This window comes from Azolla caroliniana, unplaced genomic scaffold (assembly GCF_043228905.1).
Source record: "Azolla caroliniana isolate FFs.n. ecotype wild unplaced genomic scaffold, voAzoCaro1.0.p SCAF_2, whole genome shotgun sequence".
In the NCBI taxonomy this organism is placed as follows: Eukaryota; Viridiplantae; Streptophyta; class Polypodiopsida; order Salviniales; family Salviniaceae; genus Azolla; species Azolla caroliniana.
The window spans coordinates 9,021,757-9,046,334 of record NW_028230437.1 but is presented as its reverse complement, the minus strand read 5'-3'; the positions used below and the strand labels follow the sequence as shown (position 1 = coordinate 9,046,334).

The window sequence follows — 24,578 nt, the reverse complement described above, 5'->3', positions numbered from 1 at the left end:
AGCCGGATAAAGAGACATAAATGTAAAAAAGAAGAAGGAAATACTCACTATTGCGGAGTGTGATTCGAACTCTGTACCTCCACGTAGCCAAACCTCAACTTTACCATTATGCTACCTTATCTTTAGTGTTCTATAAATAGATTTAATAACTATACATGCTTTATTTGCGCCTACCTTTATTAAAAGGTAAATCATGCATTTTTAGAGTGCGTGAATATTTTATAGAAAAACGCAAGCAACTAAAAAGTGACTCATGCACATCTAGCGTGCATGAGCACTATATTTAGCAAATAAAAGCAAGGATTAGAAAAGCATCACATGCACATTTAGTGTGCACGAACATATGAGAAAAAGCATGTAGCTATGCTTAGTCTCTCCCATCACTATATAAGGATGGGGAGCACATTGTAGTTTTTGTTGATTATTTTTCTATAATGATCAATCAATCTAAAATATTCGTGGGATTCACGAATTTGCTAAAATAATTCTCTCTTACTACCTAAATATTGACTAAATATACTAAACTCGTGGGATTCACGAGATTCTTATCTTATATAACTCTTTATACCTATTCTTTACTAGCCTTATTTGTATTTTTCTTTCTCCTAGTCCAAAACCTCGGCGGTTCCCACCCGACTCACGCAAACGATCCGGAGCCGAAAGGCACGACATAGTTGGTGAACCCGACGTGAAGGCGGGTGGCAAGGAGATGGAGAATCAACAAGAGGCAATGAGCATAACGATGATGATGATGTTCGAGCGGATGCTAGAAGAACAACGAGTGATGTCGGAGATCACGGGGGCAGTAAAGCGGCTCGTACAACGAAACGGACAATTCAACGGAAACGATGTGTCACGCTATCTACGTGACTACGAGGCGGAGATGATACGATGTGGGATACCGGAAGGATTGCAAGTGATATCCTTCAATCGGGTGGCCACGGATGAGCTACAAGAGAGAATCCACAAGATACGGCAACAAAACTCGACATGGGGGTCATTCGAAGAAGCTTTACGAGAGGCATATGACTACGAGAGATCGAAGGGACGAGATCGACGCAAGTTTGACAAATGGGTGGCATCGGAGAAGACCCACCGAAGTGCAACACAAGCATTCCTAGAGTTCGAGCATCGTCTTGCTCAACTCTCGGAGCGGGAACAACGATTGGTGGGAGACGATAAAGTCCTAATGTTCGTAAAATCGATCGATCGAAAAGAAAGGATGGACATCGGGATCGAACTCGAAGACGATGACGGTACGAATGGTCTTACCGAAAATTGGGCCGAAGTCCAAAGGGTATGCCGGAGACATGATGAGAGGAAGATGAGAATCTTGTCAACGACATGGCCGATGAAGGATGGTCGATTGAAGACAAACGATGGAGCCGATATGAAGGCCGAGATACAACATGATGGTGTGACGGAAGAGGGTGTAAAACAAGCTACCCTCTTGTCTTGCGAAAGAACGACGGTGAAGGATAAGGCCGATAACCCAAGTGTAGAAGAAGATTTCGGAATACAAGTGTCCGAAACATCGGGTGAAAAAGGGGTAAGCATAATTGATGTTTGCATAATTGATGCAGTGAAAAAGAGCAAGGAGGACTTGATTGAGGAGGTCGCCACGAAAGATGACATCGAATCGAAGGTGGCTATGGACGAATCAATAGCGGATGGTCATATCGAGACTTCCACACCATTGATTCCAGAGACTCCGGCGGTTGCGTTCGAAAGGCAACGTGAGACCGAAGAGACGAAAGGTGGCGGAGAGAAAACAAAGGTCGAAGCCGATGTGTATGACGGAGAGATAGCCGAGAATATGGCTATGGGTGAAACAACGGAGGATGATAATACCGAGGATTCCTGCCCACTAATCCTAGAGACTTCGGCGGTTGTGTCTGAGAAGCAACGTGAGACCGAAGAGACGGGAGGTGGCAGCAAGAAAGGTAAAGTCGGAAGCCAGTTAGGATGGAAGGTGATCCGGACGGGATTCCGATCCGAAAGAAAGCCGAACCGGGTAAAAGAGGATTCGACCGAAAGTCGACCCGAAAGAAAGCCGAACCGAAAGGAAGAGAATTCGGCCGAAAGACGACACAAACGAAAGCTGAATCGGGCGAATGAGGATTCGGCCGAAAGACGACCCGAAAGAAAGCCGACCCGAAAAGGGGTCGACTTGGTCAAAACTGATCGACCGAGTCTGACTTGGCCGAACGCGAATATGGATGGAAGCCGACCTAGCCGAAAGCCGATCGGACGAGACCGATCTGGAAAGAAGCTAATCCGACTCAATCGGAGGTTGGACCGGTCGAGGCTGGTGAAAATGAGGAAAAGAAAGCCAACCGAAACCAAAACCGATAGATTGAAACCGGGCCGGAAGGAGACCGACTCAATCGAAACCGAACAACCGATTCCGATTCGGCCGAATACGAATCCGATCGAAAGCCGATCAAACCGAAAGTCGATCGGACGAGAGCGATCCGGAAAAAAGTCAAGGTTGATGAAGACAAGAAAGAGGCCAGTAAAAGACACTACCACGAATGACAAGGGCCAAGAATATGACGAGACAGAACAAAGAATATGGTGGATCGGATGGCGACAATGGTTCGGGTGGAAAGAATGGGTCTACTCAAAATGGAGAGACAAAGTTGACATAGCGGGACAAACGGAGGATGAAGGGGAGACAACGAGCATCGGCAACTTCGGCACATACCGGAGGATGTGCGGGTTTGGAGGGGGCGAGTGTCGTAGTGTAGGTTGCACACTATGTGGAAATTATATTTTTGTCCCTCCGGATAGAGAATGGAGTGCTCGGTGAGAACCGGAAGAAAACGGCATACCGGCAAGGAGGAAAACGGCATACCGGCAAGGAAGAAAACGGCATACCGGCAAGGAAGAGCCGGATAAAGAGACATAAATGTAAAAAAGAAGAAGGAAATACTCACTACTGCGCAGGGCGTGATTCGAACTCTGTACCTCCACGTAGCCAAACCTCAACTTTACCATTATGCTACCTTATCTTTAGTGTTCTATAAATAGATTTTGTAACTATACGTGCTTTATTTGCGCCTACCTTTATTAAAAGGTAAATCATGCATTTTTAGAGTGCGTGAATATTTTATATAAAAACGCAAGCAACTAAAAAGTGACTCATGCACATCTAGCGTGCATGAGCACTATATTTAGCAAATAAAAGCAAGGATTAGAAAAGCATCACATGCACATTTAGTGTGCATGAACATATGAGAAAAAGCATGTAGCTATGCTTAGTCTCTCCCATCACTATATAAGGATGGGGAGCACATTGTAGTTTTTGTTGATTATTTTTCTATAATGATCAATCAATCTAAAATATTCGTGGGATTCACGAATTTGCTAAAATAATTCTCTCTTACTACCTAAATATTGACTAAATATACTAAACTCGTGGGATTCACGAGATTCTTATCTTATATAACTCTTTATACCTATTCTTTACTAGCCTTATTTGTATTTTTCTTTCTCCTAGTCCAAAACCTCGGCGGTTCCCACCCGACTCACGCAAACGATCCGGAGCCGAAAGGCACGACAACGTTAATACCCCTCTAATGTATGAGATAAAGTTCAAGAGCATGTTACTATATGGTAACACAAAGGTGTTTTAAAAACCATGGGGGTGAAAAATGAATGTCTTTCCTTGAGCTCTATATCGATTTTTTCATGGCGGCTCCCCGAGGCTCAACCATGTATGTTCGCCTCGTGAATAGTTTATACACGAAAAAAATGTTAACAATAAACTATGTTTCTGTGCCCACGTATGTGGTTTCGGCTCTTTAAGTCCTATTACGAGGACCCCAAAGTGCACTTAGACATAAAGTCTAAACATGTATTATAGTCATATGTATCAACAATGTTGTACGGTCTTGGTTATATTTAAACTCAAGACCTCGAGAACGAATGCATTAAACGCTTGAGCTAACCAAATAGGTTGCTCGTGTTGAATGTTTAATGTTTTATACGTATAAGAGATATGCGAGGCATTTGCCCATATATGTTTTTTTAAAAGAAACATATATGTCAAGAGTCCTTATTTCTCTCTCTTTTACCACAAACTATATTGGTACGTTACCTAACCTCAAGTCTCATAATTACGATGGCATACGCCAAAGTGCAACCTAATGGTCAAGCCAAATGAGCCCTCTTTTCGTAGTAGGCCCATGTGGCCCATCACATGGTTACGTCATTACGAATGCCTTTCGTAAGATTGATCTGATGGTGGCATCGTATCAATGTAATGAGGGAGGGATGTTGGATCTGTGTGTCATAGGAGTGACCTCACATGTAGTGGGTCAAGTCCTACGTTCTCACCATCATTGTGGCTATGATCGTTTCGTTACGTAACAAAATCGAAGTGACCAACGGGAATGTCAACAAAAAAGATTGTCTAAAAAAGGATGATGACTACACCATTCTCACAAAAATGTGAGGACAGACACCAAGATCCTTTCCCCGAGAAGGACAACATTCGATATAGAAATTACGTTTTAACTAACATACACATATGTATATTTATCACACATATATGATCAAATACATATACATGTGACCACAGATGCGTATATTAAGAAAAATCGCAACATCAAATAGCCAACATATGATAAAATCGAGACACATGATCGAGGCATATAGCCTTAGCCTCTACGCACACGAAACATCTAATAATAAAGGTTAATCATAATACGCAATTGAGGTATTGACCTCTTATGCATATGACACCAAACACATATTGTTTACATAGAAATCAAGGTATTTACCTCATACGCATACATAACATATATGTATGTAAACGTAATACGCAATTAAGGTATTAACCTCATACGCATACGACATGAATCACATATTAAATATATGTCAAATGAGGTATTGACCTCATACACATATGTAAACGTTTTATACAACCAATTAATTACCACTACAACATCATTGAATCAATGAAATAAAAATTCATATTGACCATATACATGATTAGATGGGAGAAGAAAAAATTCAAAAAAAAAACAAGAAAGAGTTACTGAAGTTCCTTTGTTGATCGCTATCTGGATCAAGGTTGACCGCATGTTGATTGATCACCATCCATCAAGAAGACAAAAAGAAACAAAGGAAACATTAGAAACATAAGCTCTAATACCAACTGTTAGAGTTATGATCTAAAGTAAGCATATGATAAGGATCAAAGATAGATAGATAGAAAGGCGAGAGAGAAAGAAGGGTTTTGATCCAGCCGACTACCCCCGAGCAAAGGGATCGAGATGGACTCGAGCCTTGATCAGCATCCCATACCACCGTTGTGCCATCGAGTCATACCTGGTGCTGGCGCGCTCGGTACAAGAGTTGACCCACCACGAACCAGAGTCTCGACGTAGTCAAGATATGATGAAATGAGGATAGTTAAGCCTCATATTTATAGCAATACCCAAGGCCCCCAGGCAAGTTCACACAAGTGGCCTAATGGGTTGTCGAGCAATCCTGAGGATAAAAAGTAATCCTCCCCTTCTTTACACTCTCGTTTAAGCCTCACACTTATCCACTGTATAGAATACTACATTAAATTCTTACCACGGGATATTATATGGTCATGGTCGTAACACTTTAGGTGCGTTAACCAGGTCCCAAGTCTCATTGTCTGATAACACACGCATCTCTTCCTTCATCACGGCATGCCAGTTCGCATTCTTCGCCGCTTCTGCGTAGCTCTCCGGCTCATGCACATCCGCCACTCGTGTCATGTACACGTAATGATGCGTCATGTACTCGTTGTATCCGAAGTGCACTATCGGGTTCTTCTGGCGGGTAGATCGGCGTACTTGCTCATTAGCAGATTTTGAGGCCCTCTTGGCCAATGCGGACTTCATTTCTAAAGGTCCATCTTCGTTCTTCTCAAAGCCGAAGTCGCTTCGATCTGACTCTTCCTTATCAGTTCCATAGTCCAACATCTTCTTCTTTCCCTTCTCTTCGCGCATAAGCCGTCTCCTCGGCTTCTTGTGCGGGGAATGCACGGCTGAGTCTCAACTACTCACCATCTCTACGTCTGACTGGTCATGCCGACTCAGTCGCTCATTCAGCCCACTTAGTCTAAATGAGATCAGACTATGTTCAGGAGCTCCGTTGTCTCCTTTGTCTAGAGGCATTTCACGAGTTGGAGGTGAAGGCAATTACCACGACGTGGACTTGTCGAACACAACATCACGACTTACGCGAGCTTATTTGGTTTGGGGGTTATAACACTTATAACCCTTCTGTTCGTCTGAGTAGCCAACAAAGATACACTTCTCAGCTTTGGCGTCCAACTTCCTCTGTTTCTCCTTCGGCACATGCACATACGTGATGCTACCGAAACCCTCAAGTGTGCCAAGTTTGGCTTCTTCTTGAAGTACAATTCATGTGGCGACACTCCTCCATTAGAAAAAGTATGATTCTACGGGTAAAAGACTGTCCTTACGGATTCAGCCTAATCAAATTTTGGCATATGCTTCTCTTCGAGCGTTGCATTGGCCGCCTCTTCGAACGGCGTGTATCTGCAGGAGAATTCGCGCTGAATTTCTTCGTCCTACTGATAATTCAAGAACTAGTCGAAGAAGTACTCCTTCCCACCATCGTATCATAGGCACTTGATCTTTCGTCCGGTTTCCCTTTCCGCGAAGACTTCTCTCTTTTTCGCGATCAAGAACGCCCAACTGTGCCGAGAGAAGTCATCGATGAAAGACACGAAATATTGGCTTCCACCAGGACTCACGTTCTCTGCCGGTCCCCATACATCCGAATGGATCACATCCACCGGATTTCAACTCTAGTTACGCTCATTGGGGAATGGAAATCGGTGATGCTTTCCCAACTAGTAGGATTCGCAGGCTTGGCCATTTTGACCACTGAATTTCCGCAAGCCAAAAATTATGTCTTTCGTTTGCATTTCTCGAAGCTTCCGGAAATTTATGTGGCTGAACCACTTGTGCTACAGGTCGATATCCAATTTGACCTTTTGACCTTTCGCGAACATAGCGGTGCCTATGTTGTTAGTCTCGAGGATAAACATCCTCCATTCATGGCGCCCTTGCGCAATTATCTTGCCTTCATCTTCGATGTAGCAACTAAGATGCGTGAATCGAACTTGCATCCCCTAGTCAACGATCTGTGCGACCGACACCAGGTTCTTGGTTATTGTTGGGACGTGTAGCATGTTGGTGAGTTTCCCTTTTTGCCCGAAGTGGTTGAGGGGAACTTCTCTGACATGTTTGATGGTATGCGGAGTGTCATTTCAAGTTTTGACCACTCCTTTTTTTCCGATTTCTCCAAGTACGAGAACAATTCCTCGTGACTCGTCATATGATTTGACGGTCCGGAGTCAACATACCACACCTCATTCAGTTTCGAAGTGTTCACCGCCATCAAATTGGACTTGTGCTTCATTACGAAGGCTGGGCCCGATTCATTTTCGGCTCATTCGGAGCCCTCGACGTAGTGCGATCGCTGCCGATTTCCTTGTTCGGTCCGCCCGGATCCTGATGCGGTTTTCTCCGAATCGACACGTTTCTTCCAACACTCGGTCTCCCTGTGGCCTTTCTTGCCACAGTACCAGCATTCACCGGCGGGTTTCCCTTGCTGGTTTCTGGCACCGCCTTAACTCCCCCTACTTCCGGAGGGTCTGGAACTATTGTTAGCATTACGACCATGCCTTCCATCTTGCTCCTGTCAGCCGCCTCCATTGTGCCCGAATCACCTCGACTACCATGACCACGAGGCCTATCTTCCTCCATGCACAACATCTCGTTGTGCGTCATTGTTAACGCACCCACGTGGTTCTCCTCTACTAGGAGCATCGACTGTAAGTCGAAAAACGACGACATATTCTACCTCGTACAAGCCACAGTTCGGAAAGCTCCGAACTTCGACACTAACCCTCCGAGCCAGACCTGCACCATTTCGTCCTCCTCGACGTTTACATCGACGGAGGCGACAGAGTCGCATATGTCCTTGATCTTGGAGGGGTAGTCAACCACTAACATATCTCGTTATCGAACATTGCTCAACTCTTGCTTGAGTTGGAGCTTTCTAGTTGTGGTGCTCGCGGCGAAAATCTTTTTCAGATTTCCCCAAGCATCCTTTGGCGTCTTCACATACCGAATATAGCTCCGAAGCGGATCGTTCACATAGGATGCGTCGGATTTCGCCCTTGGTAGCATTCTATCACAACAAGGCGATAATGAAAAACTACATCCTATGGCTTTGCTCTTGCACAAGTTTGACGCCACCGAAATCAATTACGAGATACATGACAAGGAGCTATTAGCAATAATGGTCTCTTTTGCACAATGGAGGCAGTTTTTAGAGGGACCTTCTCATCAAGTCAGTGTATTCAGTGATCAAAAAAATCTTGCCTACTTCTAGAATGCTCGTGTATTAAATTGACGACAAGCTCGGTGGGCCCAATTCCTCACTTGTTTCGACTTCAAAATTATATATCGTCTTAGGAAGCAACAAGGGAAGGCAGATGCATTATCGTGGCGCTCATATCTAGCACCTCATCCTGATGATCTAGCATTCGATAATCAAAAGCAAGTAATCTTGGGACCAACACAACTCCAAGCAGCAAGGGTTTTTGACACTCCATTGGATTCTCGCATTATCGATACGATCATAGTTCTAGCCATACGTCTCAAACGTGTCATACTCAGAGGTGAATATTCGTATCATACTCATACGTGAAATGGCTCCAAGTATAATTGGAATCCATTCGTCTATTTTTTTATTTTTTTATTTTTTTATTACTTTAATTTTTTTTTTAAATATGAAAAATAAAAAATAATCAAGATTTTTATAGACAAAAATCAAGACCATAAATTCATTGAAAACTAACAAAATAGCATCCAAAATTCTAAACATGAACCAAAATTTATCCAAAGTTCAAACTTCAAACATGAACATTAACCTAGAAAGTAGCTCTAAATTCATAGTACTAATAGTTAATCTCATCTTTCTACTCTTGAGGTGCATTGTCAATGTTAACATCTTGCCCATCATCATCTTCTTCTTCAAAATCCTCATTAACCATAGTTGCATGTTGTCTTTGCAATACCAAAAGCCTATCATCTTCTTCTTCTTTATTAATCATATCCAAAGTCACTTCTATACGGCATGAATCTCTTTCTTTGACTTTCTTTAATAGGCGATGGTTTGTATGCAAGTATACTAGCTTCTCTATATGATAATGACTCAACCTATTTCTCCTCTTAGTGTGTATCAATGAAAAGGTACTCCAATTTCTCTCACATGGAGATGCACAAGGAGGACTTGATTGAGGAGGTCGCCACGAAAGATGACATCGAATCGAAGGTGGCTATGGACGAATCAATAGCGGATGGTCATATCGAGACTTCCACACCATTGATTCCAGAGACTCCGGCGGTTGCGTTCGAAAGGCAACGTGAGACCGAAGAGACGAAAGGTGGCGGAGAGAAAACAAAGGTCGAAGCCGATGTGTATGACGGAGAGATAACCGAGAATATGGCTATGGGTGAAACAACGGAGGATGATAATACCGAGGATTCCTGCCCACTAATCCTAGAGACTTCGGCGGTTGTGTCTGAGAAGCAACGTGAGACCGAAGAGACGGGAGGTGGCAGCAAGAAAGGTAAAGTCGGAAGCCAGTTAGGATGGAAGGTGATCCGGACGGGATTCCGATCCGAAAGAAAGCCGAACCGGGTAAAAGAGGATTCGACCGAAAGTCGACCCGAAAGAAAGCCGAACCGAAAGGAAGAGAATTCGGCCGAAAGACGACACAAACGAAAGCTGAATCGGGCGAATGAGGATTCGGCCGAAAGACGACCCGAAAGAAAGCCGACCCGAAAAGGGGTCGACTTGGTCAAAACTGATCGACCGAGTCTGACTTGGCCGAACGCGAATATGGATGGAAGCCGACCTAGCCGAAAGCCGATCGGACGAGACCGATCTGGAAAGAAGCTAATCCGACTCAATCGGAGGTTGGACCGGTCGAGGCTGGTGAAAATGAGGAAAAGAAAGCCAACCAAAACCAAAACCGATAGATTGAAACCGGGCCGGAAGGAGACCGACTCAATCGAAACCGAACAACCGATTCCGATTCGGCCGAATACGAATCCGATCGAAAGCCGATCAAACCGAAAGTCGATCGGACGAGAGCGATCCGGAAAAAAGTCAAGGTTGATGAAGACAAGAAAGAGGCCAGTAAAAGACACTACCACGAATGACAAGGGCCAAGAATATGACGAGACAGAACAAAGAATATGGTGGATCGGATGGCGACAATGGTTCGGGTGGAAAGAATGGGTCTACTCAAAATGGAGAGACAAAGTTGACATAGCGGGACAAACGGAGGATGAAGGGGAGACAACGAGCATCGGCAACTTCGGCACATACCGGAGGATGTGCGGGTTTGGAGGGGGCGAGTGTCGTAGTGTAGGTTGCACACTATGTGGAAATTATATTTTTGTCCCTCCGGATAGAGAATGGAGTGCTCGGTGAGAACCAGAAGAAAACGGCATACCGGCAAGGAGGAAAACGGCATACCGGCAAGGAAGAAAACGGCATACCGGCAAGGAAGAGCCGGATAAAGAGACATAAATGTAAAAAAGAAGAAGGAAATACTCACTACTGCGCAGGGCGTGATTCGAACTCTGTACCTCCACGTAGCCAAACCTCAACTTTACCATTATACTACCTTATCTTTAGTGTTCTATAAATAGATTTAGTAACTATACGTGCTTTATTTGCGCCTACCTTTATTAAAAGGTAAATCATGCATTTTTACCCACATTATCAAAAACTTGAGAATTTTCCCACCAAATTGGATGTAAGAGATATCCAATTGCATGTAATGGTGAATGTAACATTTTGCATCTATCCATGCATAATCCTCTAATTTCATGAAGCAACATGTTATTGATTCCTTGCATTTTATTTATTTCGTCTATCATTCGTTGTGTACATTCATATATCAACCCCATTGTTGCACCTTCTCTATCCGCCAATCGCAACACTTTTAAAATTGGTGAGCATATTTCCACTATCATCTTTACATTTGACCAAAAGGAAGCATTGAATATTATCGAAACTACTTCTTCTGCTTGTTGCGTTTTAGATCCCTTCCATTGGCACCATTCTTCACTAACTACCATTCTTCTTAAACCACTATATGTTAGGAAGCAGGTCCCTCTGGATGGGAAGTGAGGAGAACAGTGTTCATGAGCAAACTCGGCCGAGGCCGAAACCGGATGTGGAGTACCCGGCAACGGAAGACCCGGTGAGAACCGGATCAGGAGTACCCAGAAACGGATGACCCAGTGAGAACCAGATGATGAGTGCCCGGCAAGCATCGGATGATGCAGGGCCGGTGAGGAGTGCTCACCGGATGAAGGGACATATTCGTAAATATGTTTCTGAGAGTCCATCGGCGCTATATTTGTAAATAGCCGAAAAGTCATTTTAGTATAAATATGACTTAGGGAAAACTTAGTGTATATGTTGTTATTCTTGTTGGTGCAAGATTAGAGCGCATAACTGTGTACAGAGAGAGAGAGAGAGAGGAAAAGTTGTTGCCTCTGTTGTAACCGCTGCGTGTGGCGAAGATAGCAAGCTCGAGGTCGTTGCCTCGGTGCTTCTCTATTGTACATTCAGATATAGTGATAGTTTGCAGTCTGTGGCCTGCCGTGGTTTTTCCCTAGTTTGGGTTTTCCACGTTAACATCCTGTGTACTCTTCTCTTCACTGTGTCGTACGTTCATTACCCGTTTACTGTGTTTGATTCTAGGCTCGGTTGTGGCCGAGCGTTGTTCATCAGGAGTGTGTATTCCTGTCAGAGTCGTATAAGAGCAAAACGACACATAAAATGGACGAATCGTTGGGCGACATGTTCAAGCTCACCGGCTCCAACTATTCAGTGTGGAAGTCGAAGATGAGGGACATGCTCGTGGTTAAAGATATTTGGTTGCCGGTTCAGTTCTGGGACAAGAGACCGGACAAAATCGACGCCAGGATATGGGAGGTGATGCACATGAAGACAACGGCGTACATACGGTGCTTCATCGACATGAGTCTATACAACAACTTCAATGAAGAGAGCAAGGCTCATGAGCTCTGGGAGAAGATTGGCATTATGTTTCAGAACAAAAATGTTGTTAATCAGGTTTCGGTATTTCGGAAGCTAGTAAGACTCTGGTACCAAGATGGCTCCAACATGGCGGAGCACATGAATGCCTTCCAGGGGCTGATCCACCAAGCAACATCATTGGAAGTACCTCTCGCTGATGAGGTACTAGCGCTGCTCCTGCTCGGTTCCCTCCCAGATAGCTGGGAGACGTTGGTTGTCACTCTGAGCAATGCCGGGTAGGAAGGGAAACGGTTATCCCTAGCAAGAGTGAAGTCGAGCTTGCTAGATGAGGAGGCGTGCCGGAAAGATAAGGATACGAGCTCCGACTCCAAAGCGTTCCTTACCGAATCGGAACGCGGAAGACAAAGGAACCGTAGTCCCCAGAACCAGGACAAGTCGGGGACACGGTCAAAGTCAAGGGGGAGGCCTACCTGCTTCTATTGCGGCAAGCCAGGACACTTCCAGAAGAACTATCGGCACTTCCGAAAGACAAGGAAACCGACGGTACCGATTCGAAGCGGACACCGGACCGGAACGGTGTCGTAGTGTATTCCACACACTACGTGAAAACCATAAAATAATATATCCGATTTTAGATACATATAAATAAATAAATAATATATCAAAACATTTATCACGTGCATAGGGCAGGATTCAAACCCTGCACCTCCACGTAGATAAACCCCAACTTTACCATTGTAATAACTTATCTTTAGTGTTATATATATAGATTTAATACGTATAACACCTTTATTTACACATGTACCTTTATTAAAAGGTAAAAATCATGTATTCTTTAGGGTGTGAAATATTTGGAAATTGGATATATTTCCGAAAACACCAACCGATTAATATAATCGTGGGATTCACGAAAATAATATAATCTATACTTGTGGGATTCACAAGTTTCTTATATCTTTCTTTCAATCTAAATACATATTCTTATCTAAATATTGATTAATCGAATACAATATGTCATGAGATGGCAAGACTCGAACCCATGACCTTATGGTATATGGGTCGAGCTCTTAACCATCTCACCATCTATTGTAATTCATAGAATATTATTTTCATTTATGTTTTATTATAAGAAAGTAATGTATATTCCAGATTTCTCTGGAACATTCTAGAAGCTTCAGGATTATTCCTGAGAACACTATAAAAGAAGGCACTAAGCATTATGTTGAACCAAATTGGTTCAACACCAGTCTTAAGCCTCTTAGTCGATTTGTACTTATCTTTCATATAATATAAGAGCTGCTGTCATTATCCTATTTCTCTCTCTCTCTCTCTCCTCTTCTCACTTCCTCTCTCTCGGGAATCTTACGCAGTCCCGTCCTCTTAGTACTAATAGTACTAATAGTACTACTCTTCTTAGTACTAATTCCATCTCTGTTTTAGTACTATTCCTGACAGTTTGAACCAATTTTCTCCTCTAGCCTACTTGTCACTCTCCCTCATCTTCCTACCCTTTCCCCTATACTATGGCTACTGTTAGCGCCCAAGAATACCAATCCGTTTTCTCCGAGCTACAGTGCCTAAAAGAAAAGTTTGTTGCCTTGGAACAAGAAAACCAACGGCTGATAGGGGATCTGCAACAAATCGCTCTAGAAAAACAACAAACGCAACAACAACATGGGGAGTTAGCATTACGGGTACAACAACTCGAAGCAGCGTTGCAACAACAAGGATCCAGTCCCCAAGGATTTCATAAAGAGCCCAAGATTGGACTTCCTGTGAAATTTGATGGAACGCGTTCGCAATTTCGGGGATTCCTTAATCAGGTACGCTTAGTCATCCAGATGCATCCTTCCCGATATCCCACTGATGCATCTCGAGTCGGCCTAATAGGCACGCTACTTAGCGGCTCAGCCTTGGCATGGTTCGCTCCGCTTCTAGAAAAACAATCGCCCTTGCTTAATAACTTTGAAGATTTTATTGGTGAGTTTAAAGCCTGCTTTGGAGACACCGACAGCATCAGGACGGCGATCAACAAGATCCGGCGATTGCGTCAAGGCGATCGTCCAGCCTCTGCCTACGCGGCGGATTTCCGCCTACTTGCTTCAGATATACCCTGGGATGATCAAGCACTAATGGAGCAGTTTCGCTATGGCTTGCGAAACGATGTCAAAGATCTACTTCTAACTTTCCCCGAAGAACCAAAGTCTCTTACGGAGGCAATCAGTCGAGCAGTTCGATGTGACAACCGCCTTTTTGAACGGCGTTCAGAACGTCAATTACAGATACCACGCTCTAGGCCAGAGCCCACTTACGCCGCAGTCGCGGCTAAACCGTTTGCACGAGACATACCTCAAGCAAATACTTCGACACCGATGGAGATCGATACCATGCGTCGACGCGGCCCGTTATCGGAAGAAGAAAAGCAACGACGACGTGCCAATCGATTATGCCTTTATTGCGGTGGACCAGGACATATCGCCATCAATTGTCCCCATAGGCCAAGAAGACAGGTAAATCAAATTGTCGCCTGTACTAAACCTGAGTCAATTCTTCCCTTCGGAGTGTCTGATAGTAGTAATAGTACTAATAGAGTGTCAGATAGTATTCATAGTACTAATAGCCCAAGTATCTCAAATAAATTTGAAATCCTTAGTCAATTAGATGAAGAGTTAAACGATTGAGTCCAGCCAAAATAGGAGCCATTTGGTTGGACAGCAGCCCTAGATCTGTACAGCCCATTAGTGGTTCCATTCCTTCCAAGCAAGTTAGCAATGTGTTCCTAGCCCAAGTCATTGTTAGTACTAAAAGTACTCCCCCAGTACCCGTCCTAGCACTTTTAGATTCCGGAGCTAATTCCTGTTTCATGGATCGAAATTTTGCCCAAGCTTCTCAGATATCCTTAAGAAAACTTCCTTGTCCCGCATCTGTAGTGGTCATTGATGGTCGTCCCATTGCTTCCGGGAATATTGTAGAAGAATCAGAACCCATTCAAGTTGTCCTAGGTAGTTTTGTGTGTATAATATCATTTAATATAATTAGTAGTCCAGAGCATCCCATTGTCCTAGGATTACCTTGGCTTGAGTTACATAATCCAGCCATAGATTGGAGAACAAGAGAAGTCCGATATCGACCACCCCAAGAATCAACTCGCCGAGTTTCGACCATTTCACTCCATCAACTACGCGAAGAAGGACCCAAGGAGGCAATGTTCCTATTTTCCATATCAGTACATCCTTCCAACACTATTAAGAAGGACTCCTCAGTACAACTTCCGGCAAAATATCATCCTTATGCCGATGTATTTGACAAGGTAAAAGCCGGTACCCTTCCTCATCACCGTCCCTATGACTGTCCCATCGATTTACAACCAGGAACCGAGCCACCATGGGGACCAATTTACAACCTGTCACCCACCGAGTTAGAAGTCCTTCGAGCCTACATAGAGGAGAACTTGGCAAGCGGGTTCATCCGTCATTCGAAATCTCCGGCCGGTGCACCCATCTTCTTTGTCAAGAAGAAAGATGGCTCACTTCGTCTTGTCGTTGATTACCGCGGATTAAATAAAGTCACCATCCGGAATAGGTATGCACTTCCTCTTATATCAAGTCTTTTAGAGCGAGTTAATGGTGCCAAGTTTTTTACTAAAATCGACCTACGCGGAGCGTATAATCTCGTGCGGATCCGACCGGGAGATGAGTGGAAGACCGCTTTTCGCACGCGGTATGGGCATTTTGAGTATACTGTTATGCCGTTTGGCCTAACCAATGCACCCGCAGTCTTCCAACACATGGCAAATGATATATTCAGAGACCTCTTGGATATCTGTTTGATCATTTATCTGGATGATCTGTTGATTTATTCGAAGACCCAGGAAGAGCACGACTCTCATGTACTATTAGTACTAAAGCGACTCCGCGAGAATGGTCTTTATGCCAAGCTAGAAAAATGTAGCTTTGACTGCAAGCAAGTGGAGTTTCTAGGCTACGTCATCTCCTCAAAGGGCATCGCCATGGATCCAGCTAAGATCCAAACTGTACTAGAGTGGCAAATTCCACGGTCGGTACGAGATGTACAATGTTTTCTAGGTTTTGCTAACTTCTACCGTAAGTTTATACAGGATTACTCGAAGATTATTTTACCTCTCACACAACTTACGAAGAAGGGCCAAGCATTTCTTTGGTCCATTGAAGCAGATATGGCTTTTCGGCATCTTAAGAAAGCCTTTACATCAGCACCGATTCTAGCTCATGTGGATACAAGCAAACCATTCATCATGGAGGCCGACGCATCAGATTTCGCCCTCGGTAGCATCCTTTCTCAACAAGGTGATAAAGAAGAGTTGCATCCGGTGGCTTTTCATTCGCGCAAATTCGATGTCGCAGAAATCAACTACGAAATACATGACAAGGAGTTATTAGCCATCGTGGATTCATTTGTACAATGGCGGCATTTCTTAGAGGGCTCTCCACATCAGGTCATTGTCTTCAGCGATCATAAAAATCTTGCTTATTTTCAGAACGCTCGCGTACTAAATCGACGGCAAGCTCGGTGGGCGCAATTCCTCACGCGTTTCGACTTCAAAATCACATATCGACCGGGGAAGCAGCAAGGAAAAGCAGATGCACTATCACGACGTTCATATCTTGCACCTCGTCCTGGTGAAGCAACATTTGATAATCAAAAGCAAGTAATCTTGGGACCAACACGATTGCACACGACGCGGATTTTTCACACCCCGATGGATTCACGGATTACCGATGACATACGTGCAACCTTGAAGACGGATAGTTTTGCTCAAGACATCCTGGCGCACATTGATACTTCTCGGGCATCCTGTTCTCAGTCTCAACAACCAGGTATTGACTACCGACAATTCGAATATCATGATGGTTTGTTATTCTTTAAAAAGCGCGTATATGTCCCCGATTGCTCCTGTCGCCTTCAAATTGTCCAACATTGTCACGACACCCATACGGCGGGACATTTCGGTAGTACTAAGACGTTGGAGCTAGTGCAGCGATCTTTTTGGTGGCCCCACATGCGCCGTTTTGTCGACGACTACGTTCGGACCTGTGATGCTTGCTGCCGAGCAAAGATGCCACGACACCATCCATATGGCTTGTTGGAACCTTTACCAATTCCAAGTAAGCCATGGCAGTCTATTTGTCTTGATTTTATCACAGATCTGCCGGTCTCGAAAGGGTTCGATGCTATCCTAACCGTCGTCGATCGATATACGAAGATGGCACATTTTGTGCCATGTACTAAAGCCATCACTAGCGAGGAAACCGCCGCTCTTGTTATGCGTGAGGTTTTTCGGCATCATGGCCTCCCAGACAGTATTATCAGTGACCGAGGCCCGCAATTTGTCTCCAAATTTTGGCGGCATCTCTTCAAGATGCTCAAGGTCTCCTGCAACCTCTCCTCCGGCTACCATCCTCAAACCGACGGACAGGCGGAACGAACAAACCAAACGCTGGAGCAATATCTCCGGTGTTTCCTGAGTTATCAACAGGACGATTGGGCCGAGATTCTCCACTTTGCGGAGTTTGCGTATAATAATGCTATTCACTCCTCGACTCGGGTCTCCCCATTTTTCGCTTATACCGGTTTCCATCCTCGCTGGTCGGTGATCGACACTCCGGAGCTACCTACCAACCCTCGTGCCGAGGATCATTTGGAGAGGCTACGCAAGATCCAGATGGATCTCTCTACTCACCTTCGTCATGCTCAACACACACAGAAGACTTATGCGGATCGTCATCGGATTCCCTCCTCTTTTGCCATCGGAGATCGAGTATGGCTCTTACGTCGTCACATCAAGACTACTCGACCGTGCGACAAGTTGGATTATCGACGACTCGGTCCTTTCCGTATTACGGGGAAGATTAATGATGTCACCTTCCGCCTTGATCTCCCTCCGCAGCTTCAGATACATCCGGTTTTCCATTGTTCTCTTCTTGAACCTTATAAAGCAAACACCATTCCCGATCGTGTGACACCACCGCCGCCCCCACTGGAGTTGGACGCCGGCCCGGAGTATGAAGTTGCTGCCATCCTCGATTCCAAACTTGTTCGCAACAAACTCTATTACTTGGTCGATTGGCTCGGTTATAGTCCGAGTGAACGTACTTGGGAACCCGTCGAGAATGTTGCCAATGCACAAGATCTTCTTGCTGATTTCCACCGAAAGTATCCGGACAAACCCGGTCCGCAAGTAGCGCTGACTCGTTCCACTCGTCGTCTTTAAGGGGGAGATAGTGTCATGAGATGGCAAGACTCGAACCCATGACCTTATGGTATATGGGTCGAGCTCTTAACCATCTCACCATCTATTGTAATTCATAGAATATTATTTTCATTTATGTTTTATTATAAGAAAGTAATGTATATTCCAGATTTCTCTGGAACATTCTAGAAGCTTCAGGATTATTCCTGAGAACACTATAAAAGAAGGCACTAAGCATTATGTTGAACCAAATTGGTTCAACACCAGTCTTAAGCCTCTTAGTCGATTTGTACTTATCTTTCATATAATATAAGAGCTGCTGTCATTATCCTATTTCTCTCTCTCTCTCTCTCCTCTTCTCACTTCCTCTCTCTCGGGAATCTTACGCAGTCCCGTCCTCTTAGTACTAATAGTACTAATAGTACTACTCTTCTTAGTACTAATTCCATCTCTGTTTTAGTACTATTCCTGACACAATACACTCGTGGGATTCACGAAATTTCTATCTCTCTTTCTAATAATCTATTCATTACTAGCCTCATCTCATATTCTTCTTTCTCCTAGTCCAAAACCTCAGTGGTTCCCACCCGACTCACGCAACGATCCGGAGCCGAAAGGAACGACAACGGTAAAGACCGGAGGGGGCCGGACCGGAAGGGAACGACGGCAATCACGACAAGTGAAGAAGAGTTTATGCTCATCACTGAGGAGAGTGAGCTAAACCTTGCCGGCGATGAGATGACCTGGGTGGTCGACTCCGGAGCGTCGTTCCAACTTACCCCGGACCGGACATGCTTCTCATCCTACTCAGCCGGTGATCACGATTGTGTCCGGATGGGGAATGAAGGTACATGCCGAATTGTCGGCATAGGAGACGTGTGGTTGACAAGACCAACCAGATGCAAGTTGCTACTGAAGGATGTCTGACACGTTCCGAAGGTTCGTCTGAACCTGGTATCAGCCGGTCGGCTAGATGATGAAGTCTACACAGGTAGCATCCGGAACGGTGTTATGAAGTTCAGCAAAGGGAGCCTGATTGTGGCTCGGGCCCGGAAGGTAAACACATTGTACCTGATGAATGCCCGGTTATGCTCGGAAGACGTGAACGTAGCATCCGACACTGCCGGTGAGCTGTGGTACAAGAGGTTGTGTCACATGAGCGAGAAGGGGATGAAGAGGCTTGCAGACGACAATCTCATTATAGTGAAGAACGTGCACTTGGAGAAGTGCACTAATTGTTTGGCTGGTAAACAAAACTAGACCTCCTTCCGATCGAGGCCACCGATGAGACGTAATGCACCACTAGAGTTGGTGCATACTAATGTATGTCAAGTGGACACGAAGTCACATGCCGGATCGCAGTATTTCGTGACGTTCATAGATGATCACAGCCGGAAGCTATGGGCCACACCGTTGAAGACGAAGGATTAGGTGTTATCCGTCTTCAAAGAGCTCCACGCGAGAGTGCAAAGAGAAACCGGCCGGAAGTTGAAGGCGGTTCGAGCAGACAACGGAGGTGAATACCGGGGGCAGTTCGAGGAGTACTGTCGCTCGAAGGGAATCCGGCTCAAATTTACCATGTCGAAGACGCCGGAAATAAACGGGTTGGCCGAGAGGATGAACCGGACCATAATGGAGAGGGTCCGGAGTATGTTGGCGCATGCAAAACTACCTAAGAAGTTTTGGGTTGAGGCACTATCGACAGCGACATATGTGATAAACAGATCACCCTCAGTACCCTTGGATGGAGACACGCCACAGAGAGTCTGGACCAGTAAGGAAGTGTCCTACCGGCATCTGAAGGTATTTGGGTGTCTTGAGTATGTGCATGTAAGTACAAGTGGTTGAGAGGCATAAACACTTTGGAAAACTAGATCCGAAGACCCGGCCATGCATATTCCTCCGTTACGGCAACGATGAGTTCGGCTACCGAGTGTGGGACCTGGTCGACAAGAAGGTATTCCGGAGTCGAGATATTATCTTCATGGAGGACAAGACGCTCACCGACTGGGAGTGGCAGAAGAAGATAATGAACTCTGAGTCGACCGGTAAGGATCGATTCTACGATGAGCTGACCCAACCGACAAGAGACCGGTTAGCACTCGAGGAACCAGCCAGTTACGATGAGGATACTGAACCGGCAGAAGAAGAAGTAGAGGAAGCTGAAACCGAAACCGGCCAAGACCCCGAATCGGATTTGCATGAAGAGCAAATGGAGGAGCCGGTTACCGAAGCCCGAAGACGGAGATATCCTCTTAGAGAGAGAAGGGCCCCCCGGAGATTTCGGGATGTAGAGCATATGCTGCTAACCGATGAGGGGGAGCCAGAAAGCTTTGAAGAAGTGAAGGATGACACCCACATCCGAAAAGGGTTAAGTGCCATGCAGGATGAGATGGATTCCCTGCATGAGAACCATACGTACGAATTGGTGGAGTTGCTGAAAGGAAAGCAGGCCCTCCGAAACAAGTGGGTGTACAAGTTGAAACCGGGAGATGCCGGCAACCCCCCGAGATACAAAGCCAGGATCGTGGTGAAGGGGTTCCAGCAGAAGAAAGGCGCGGACTTCGACGAGATATTTGCCCCGGTAGTAAAGATGGCCTCCATCCGAATAGTGTTGAGTATAGCGGCAAGCATGGACCTCAAGGTAGAGCAGCTAGACGTGAAGACGGCATTCCTTCACGGTGACCTCGAAGAGGAGATCTACATGCAGCAACCGGAAGGATTCGTGGAGAAAGGGAAGGAGCAACAGGTTTGCCGGTTGAAGAAGAGGTTGTACGGATTGAAGCAGGCTCCCCGACAATGGTACCGGAAGTTCGACTCCTTCATGACTGATCAAGGGTACCACAAGACGCAGGCCGATCACTGTGTGTTGGTGAAGAAGTTCAAAGGAGGCGACTTCCTGATACTCCTTCTGTACGTGGACGACATGTTGATCGTCGGACGAGACCAAGCCAAAATACGGATGTTGAAGAAGGCTCTCAACCGAACTTTCACGATGAAAGACTTGGGTCCCGCAAGACAGATGTTGGGGATGCATATCATCCGGAACCGGTCAATGAAGCAATTATGGCTGTCACAGGAGAAGTACGTGACAAAGGTGCTTCAGCGGTTCAACATGCTGGAAGCGAAACCGGTCGGATCGACACTCCCAGCAAACTGCAGATTATCCGGTAAGCAAAGCCCGAAGACGAAAGCAATGAAGGCTGATATGATGAAGGTTCCATATGCCTCTCCCGTCAAGAGCTTAATGTACGCAATGGTGTGTACCCGACCGGATATAGGATACGTAGTCGGACTGGGGAGCCGGTTTATGAGCAATCCGGGCAAGGAGCACTGGAACGCGGTGAAATGGATACTCCGGTACTTGAAGGGCACTTCAAATATGTGTCTCCGATTCGGCTCCAAAAAACCTCAACTTGACGGTTTTACCGATTCGGACATGTCGGCTGATGTGGATACCAGCCTCTCTACATCCGGGTATGTAATGACATATGCAGGGGGAGCTGTTTCGTGCCAGTCGAGGCTGCAGAAGACGGTTGCGTTGTCAACTACGGAGGCGGAGTACATCGCGGTTGTGGAAGCCGGCAAGGAAATATTATGGATGAAGGACTTCATCGGAGAGCTTGGTATCCGGCAAGATGAATACCGGCTCTATTGCAACAGTCAAAGTGCCATCCACCTTGCTAAGAATGTGTCCTACCATTCTCGGACGAAACATATCCAGCGTAGGTATCACTGGATCCGGGAAAGAGTAGATGACCAGGAGCTCGCGCTGACGAAGATCCACACGGCCGAGAACAGGTCAGATATGCTGACCAAAGTACTGACACCTGACAAGCTGGATGCATGTCGGAAGCGGGTCGGACTAGCAAGACATCCCATGCCAGAGTGAAGGGGGAGTTTGTTAGGAAATAGGTCCCCCCGGATGGGAAGTGAGGAGAACAGTCTTGATGAGCAAACTGATATGGAGTACCCGACAACGGAAGACCCGGTGAGAACCGGATGAGGAGTACCCGACAACGGAAGACCCTGTGAGAACCGGATCAGGAGTACCCGGAAACGGAAGACCCGTTGAGAATCGGATGATGAGTGCCCGGCAAGTGCCGGATGATGCAGGGCCGGTGAGGAGTGTTCACCGGATGAAGGGACATATTCGTAAATATGTTTCTGAGAGTCCATTGGGGCTATATTTGTAAATAGCCGAAAAGTCCTTTTAGTATAAATATGACTTAGGGAAAACTTAGTGTATATGTTGTTATTCTTGTTGCTGCAAGATTAGAGCGCGTAACTGTGTACAGAGAGAGAGAGAGAGGAAAAGGTTGTGGCGAAGATAGCAAGCTCGAGGTCGTTGCCTCTGTTGTAACCGCCGCGTGTGGCGAAGATAGCAAGCTCGAGGTCGTTGCCTCGGTGCTTCTCTATTGTACATTCTGATATAGTGATAGTTTGCAGTCTGTGGCCTGCGTGGTTTTTCCCTAGTTTGGGTTTTCCACGTTAACATCCTGTGTACTCTTCTCTTCACTGTGTCATGCGTTCATTACCCGTTTACTGTGTTTGATTCTAGGCTCGGTTGTGGCCGAGTGCTGTTCATCGGGAGCGTGTATTCCTGTCACTATACACTCTATCATCCAACAAATTTGATAGCACAATGAAACTATAAGCAAACCTTGTAGTAGAAGGCTTCAACAATTCCTTTTTACTAAACTTGCGAAACATTGCAAGCACATATAGCTTTCTTGTGATGAACGTAGTAACCTTCATACCTAATCTCAAAGCATCATTAACCCAAGCACATTTTCCTATATCCTCAAACAACAAATCAAGGCAATGACATGTGCATCGAGTAAAAAATATCATGGGCCACTCTTTCTCTATCATATGTCCCGCTACCACACAATTTGATGCATTATCCATGCATACTTGCACAACATTTGTTGGGCCAATTTCAAGAATGCTAGATTTTAGAATATTAAAGATATACTCCCATGTTTTACATTCTCCACTTGTATCCACGGACCTCAAAAACACTGAACCAAACATTGATGAAGCTAGAACATCAATTATTGGCCTATTTCTAGTATCTGAACAACCATCACTGACTATAGTGCATCCATATATTTTCCATTTCTCTTTGATGCATGAAAGTTTATCTTCAACAATTTTTACTTCTTCATCTAAGTGCCTCTTTCCCAATTGTAAAGAACTTGGTGGCTTATATGACGGACCAGCCTTTGCAATTGCTTCAACCATATCATGACAAAAGGAACTATCAACCTTAAGATGTGGAATATCCTCTACAAAAAAGAATCTGCTCACTGATTTATCAACATTTTTATTCAAACTTTTTTGCCAAGAGATTTGTAGGATCCACTAGTATTCTCAATTGTCCTCTTCTTACATGATGAAGATGACATGTCAACTACAGATGCACAAGTAGATGGCACAACATTGGCATTAGATGTACTTACAACGACATTATTCTCACTTTCTGCAATAGAATTTTCATTAGCATTAGTATTTTCATGAGCATCCACATCCGATATCAATTTTTGTATCTCGTCTTTTATTGCTCCAGTGCCTTTGCGGCATTTATCCACACCTTGTCCTTTTAGCCCCAAAAGATGGGCTTTAATTTGGTGTGGACCACCAGCAAACACGTGCTTGCAATGTTTGCATTCATTTATATGCATTCCTTTATCGTTTCTCTTCACGACAGTAATGTGGTCCCATAAAAAGCTCTTTTGTTTGCCCATACTACAATCACATTGATTTATAAATCAACAATTTAGGAAGTGAGTTAACAAATCTACAATCACGTTGGTATGAATATATAAAAAAACATTAGAAAACTACAATTACATTGATTTAATAAAACTACAATCCTTTTGAAGTGCTTTTCCTTCTCAAATTTTATTAAGTTCTATTCGATTTCGGGCAACATTGCCTCAATGTAATTCATTTCTATGTCACTTTCTATGTTACTTTCTATCTTATGTTTCAAATTTCAATATCAAGAATTTCTATGGCTGAAAGCCAAAAAGTTCAATGGTGATTATCTCTCTCCAAAGGCCAAATTTCAATTAGATGAAAACATGAACAACTAGTTAAATTCTCTACATTATTACGAATCCTATATGGACAAGAGGTATCACTTTTCAGCACATTAAGACCTTCTCAATCCCATGCAAGACAAATCACAAACCTAAGACAAAGATGCATCATGCAATTTGTTGTTTCTCTT

The 24,578-nt window shown here is 44.7% G+C and overlaps 1 protein-coding gene across 1 annotated transcript; it reads right to left on the bottom strand.

The window, feature by feature from the left end:
* Positions 1–22,924: 22,924 nt before the first annotated feature.
* Positions 22,925–24,027, bottom strand: LOC147867309 (uncharacterized). Its single transcript, XM_087339680.1, has 2 exons — positions 23,736–24,027; positions 22,925–23,652 (listed from the first exon to the last, which is right to left on the bottom strand). The coding sequence occupies exons 1-2, from the start codon at positions 24,025–24,027 to the stop codon at positions 22,925–22,927; spliced, it is 1,020 nt and encodes a 339-aa protein (XP_087195806.1).
* Between the last annotated feature and the right edge of the window lie 551 nt (positions 24,028–24,578).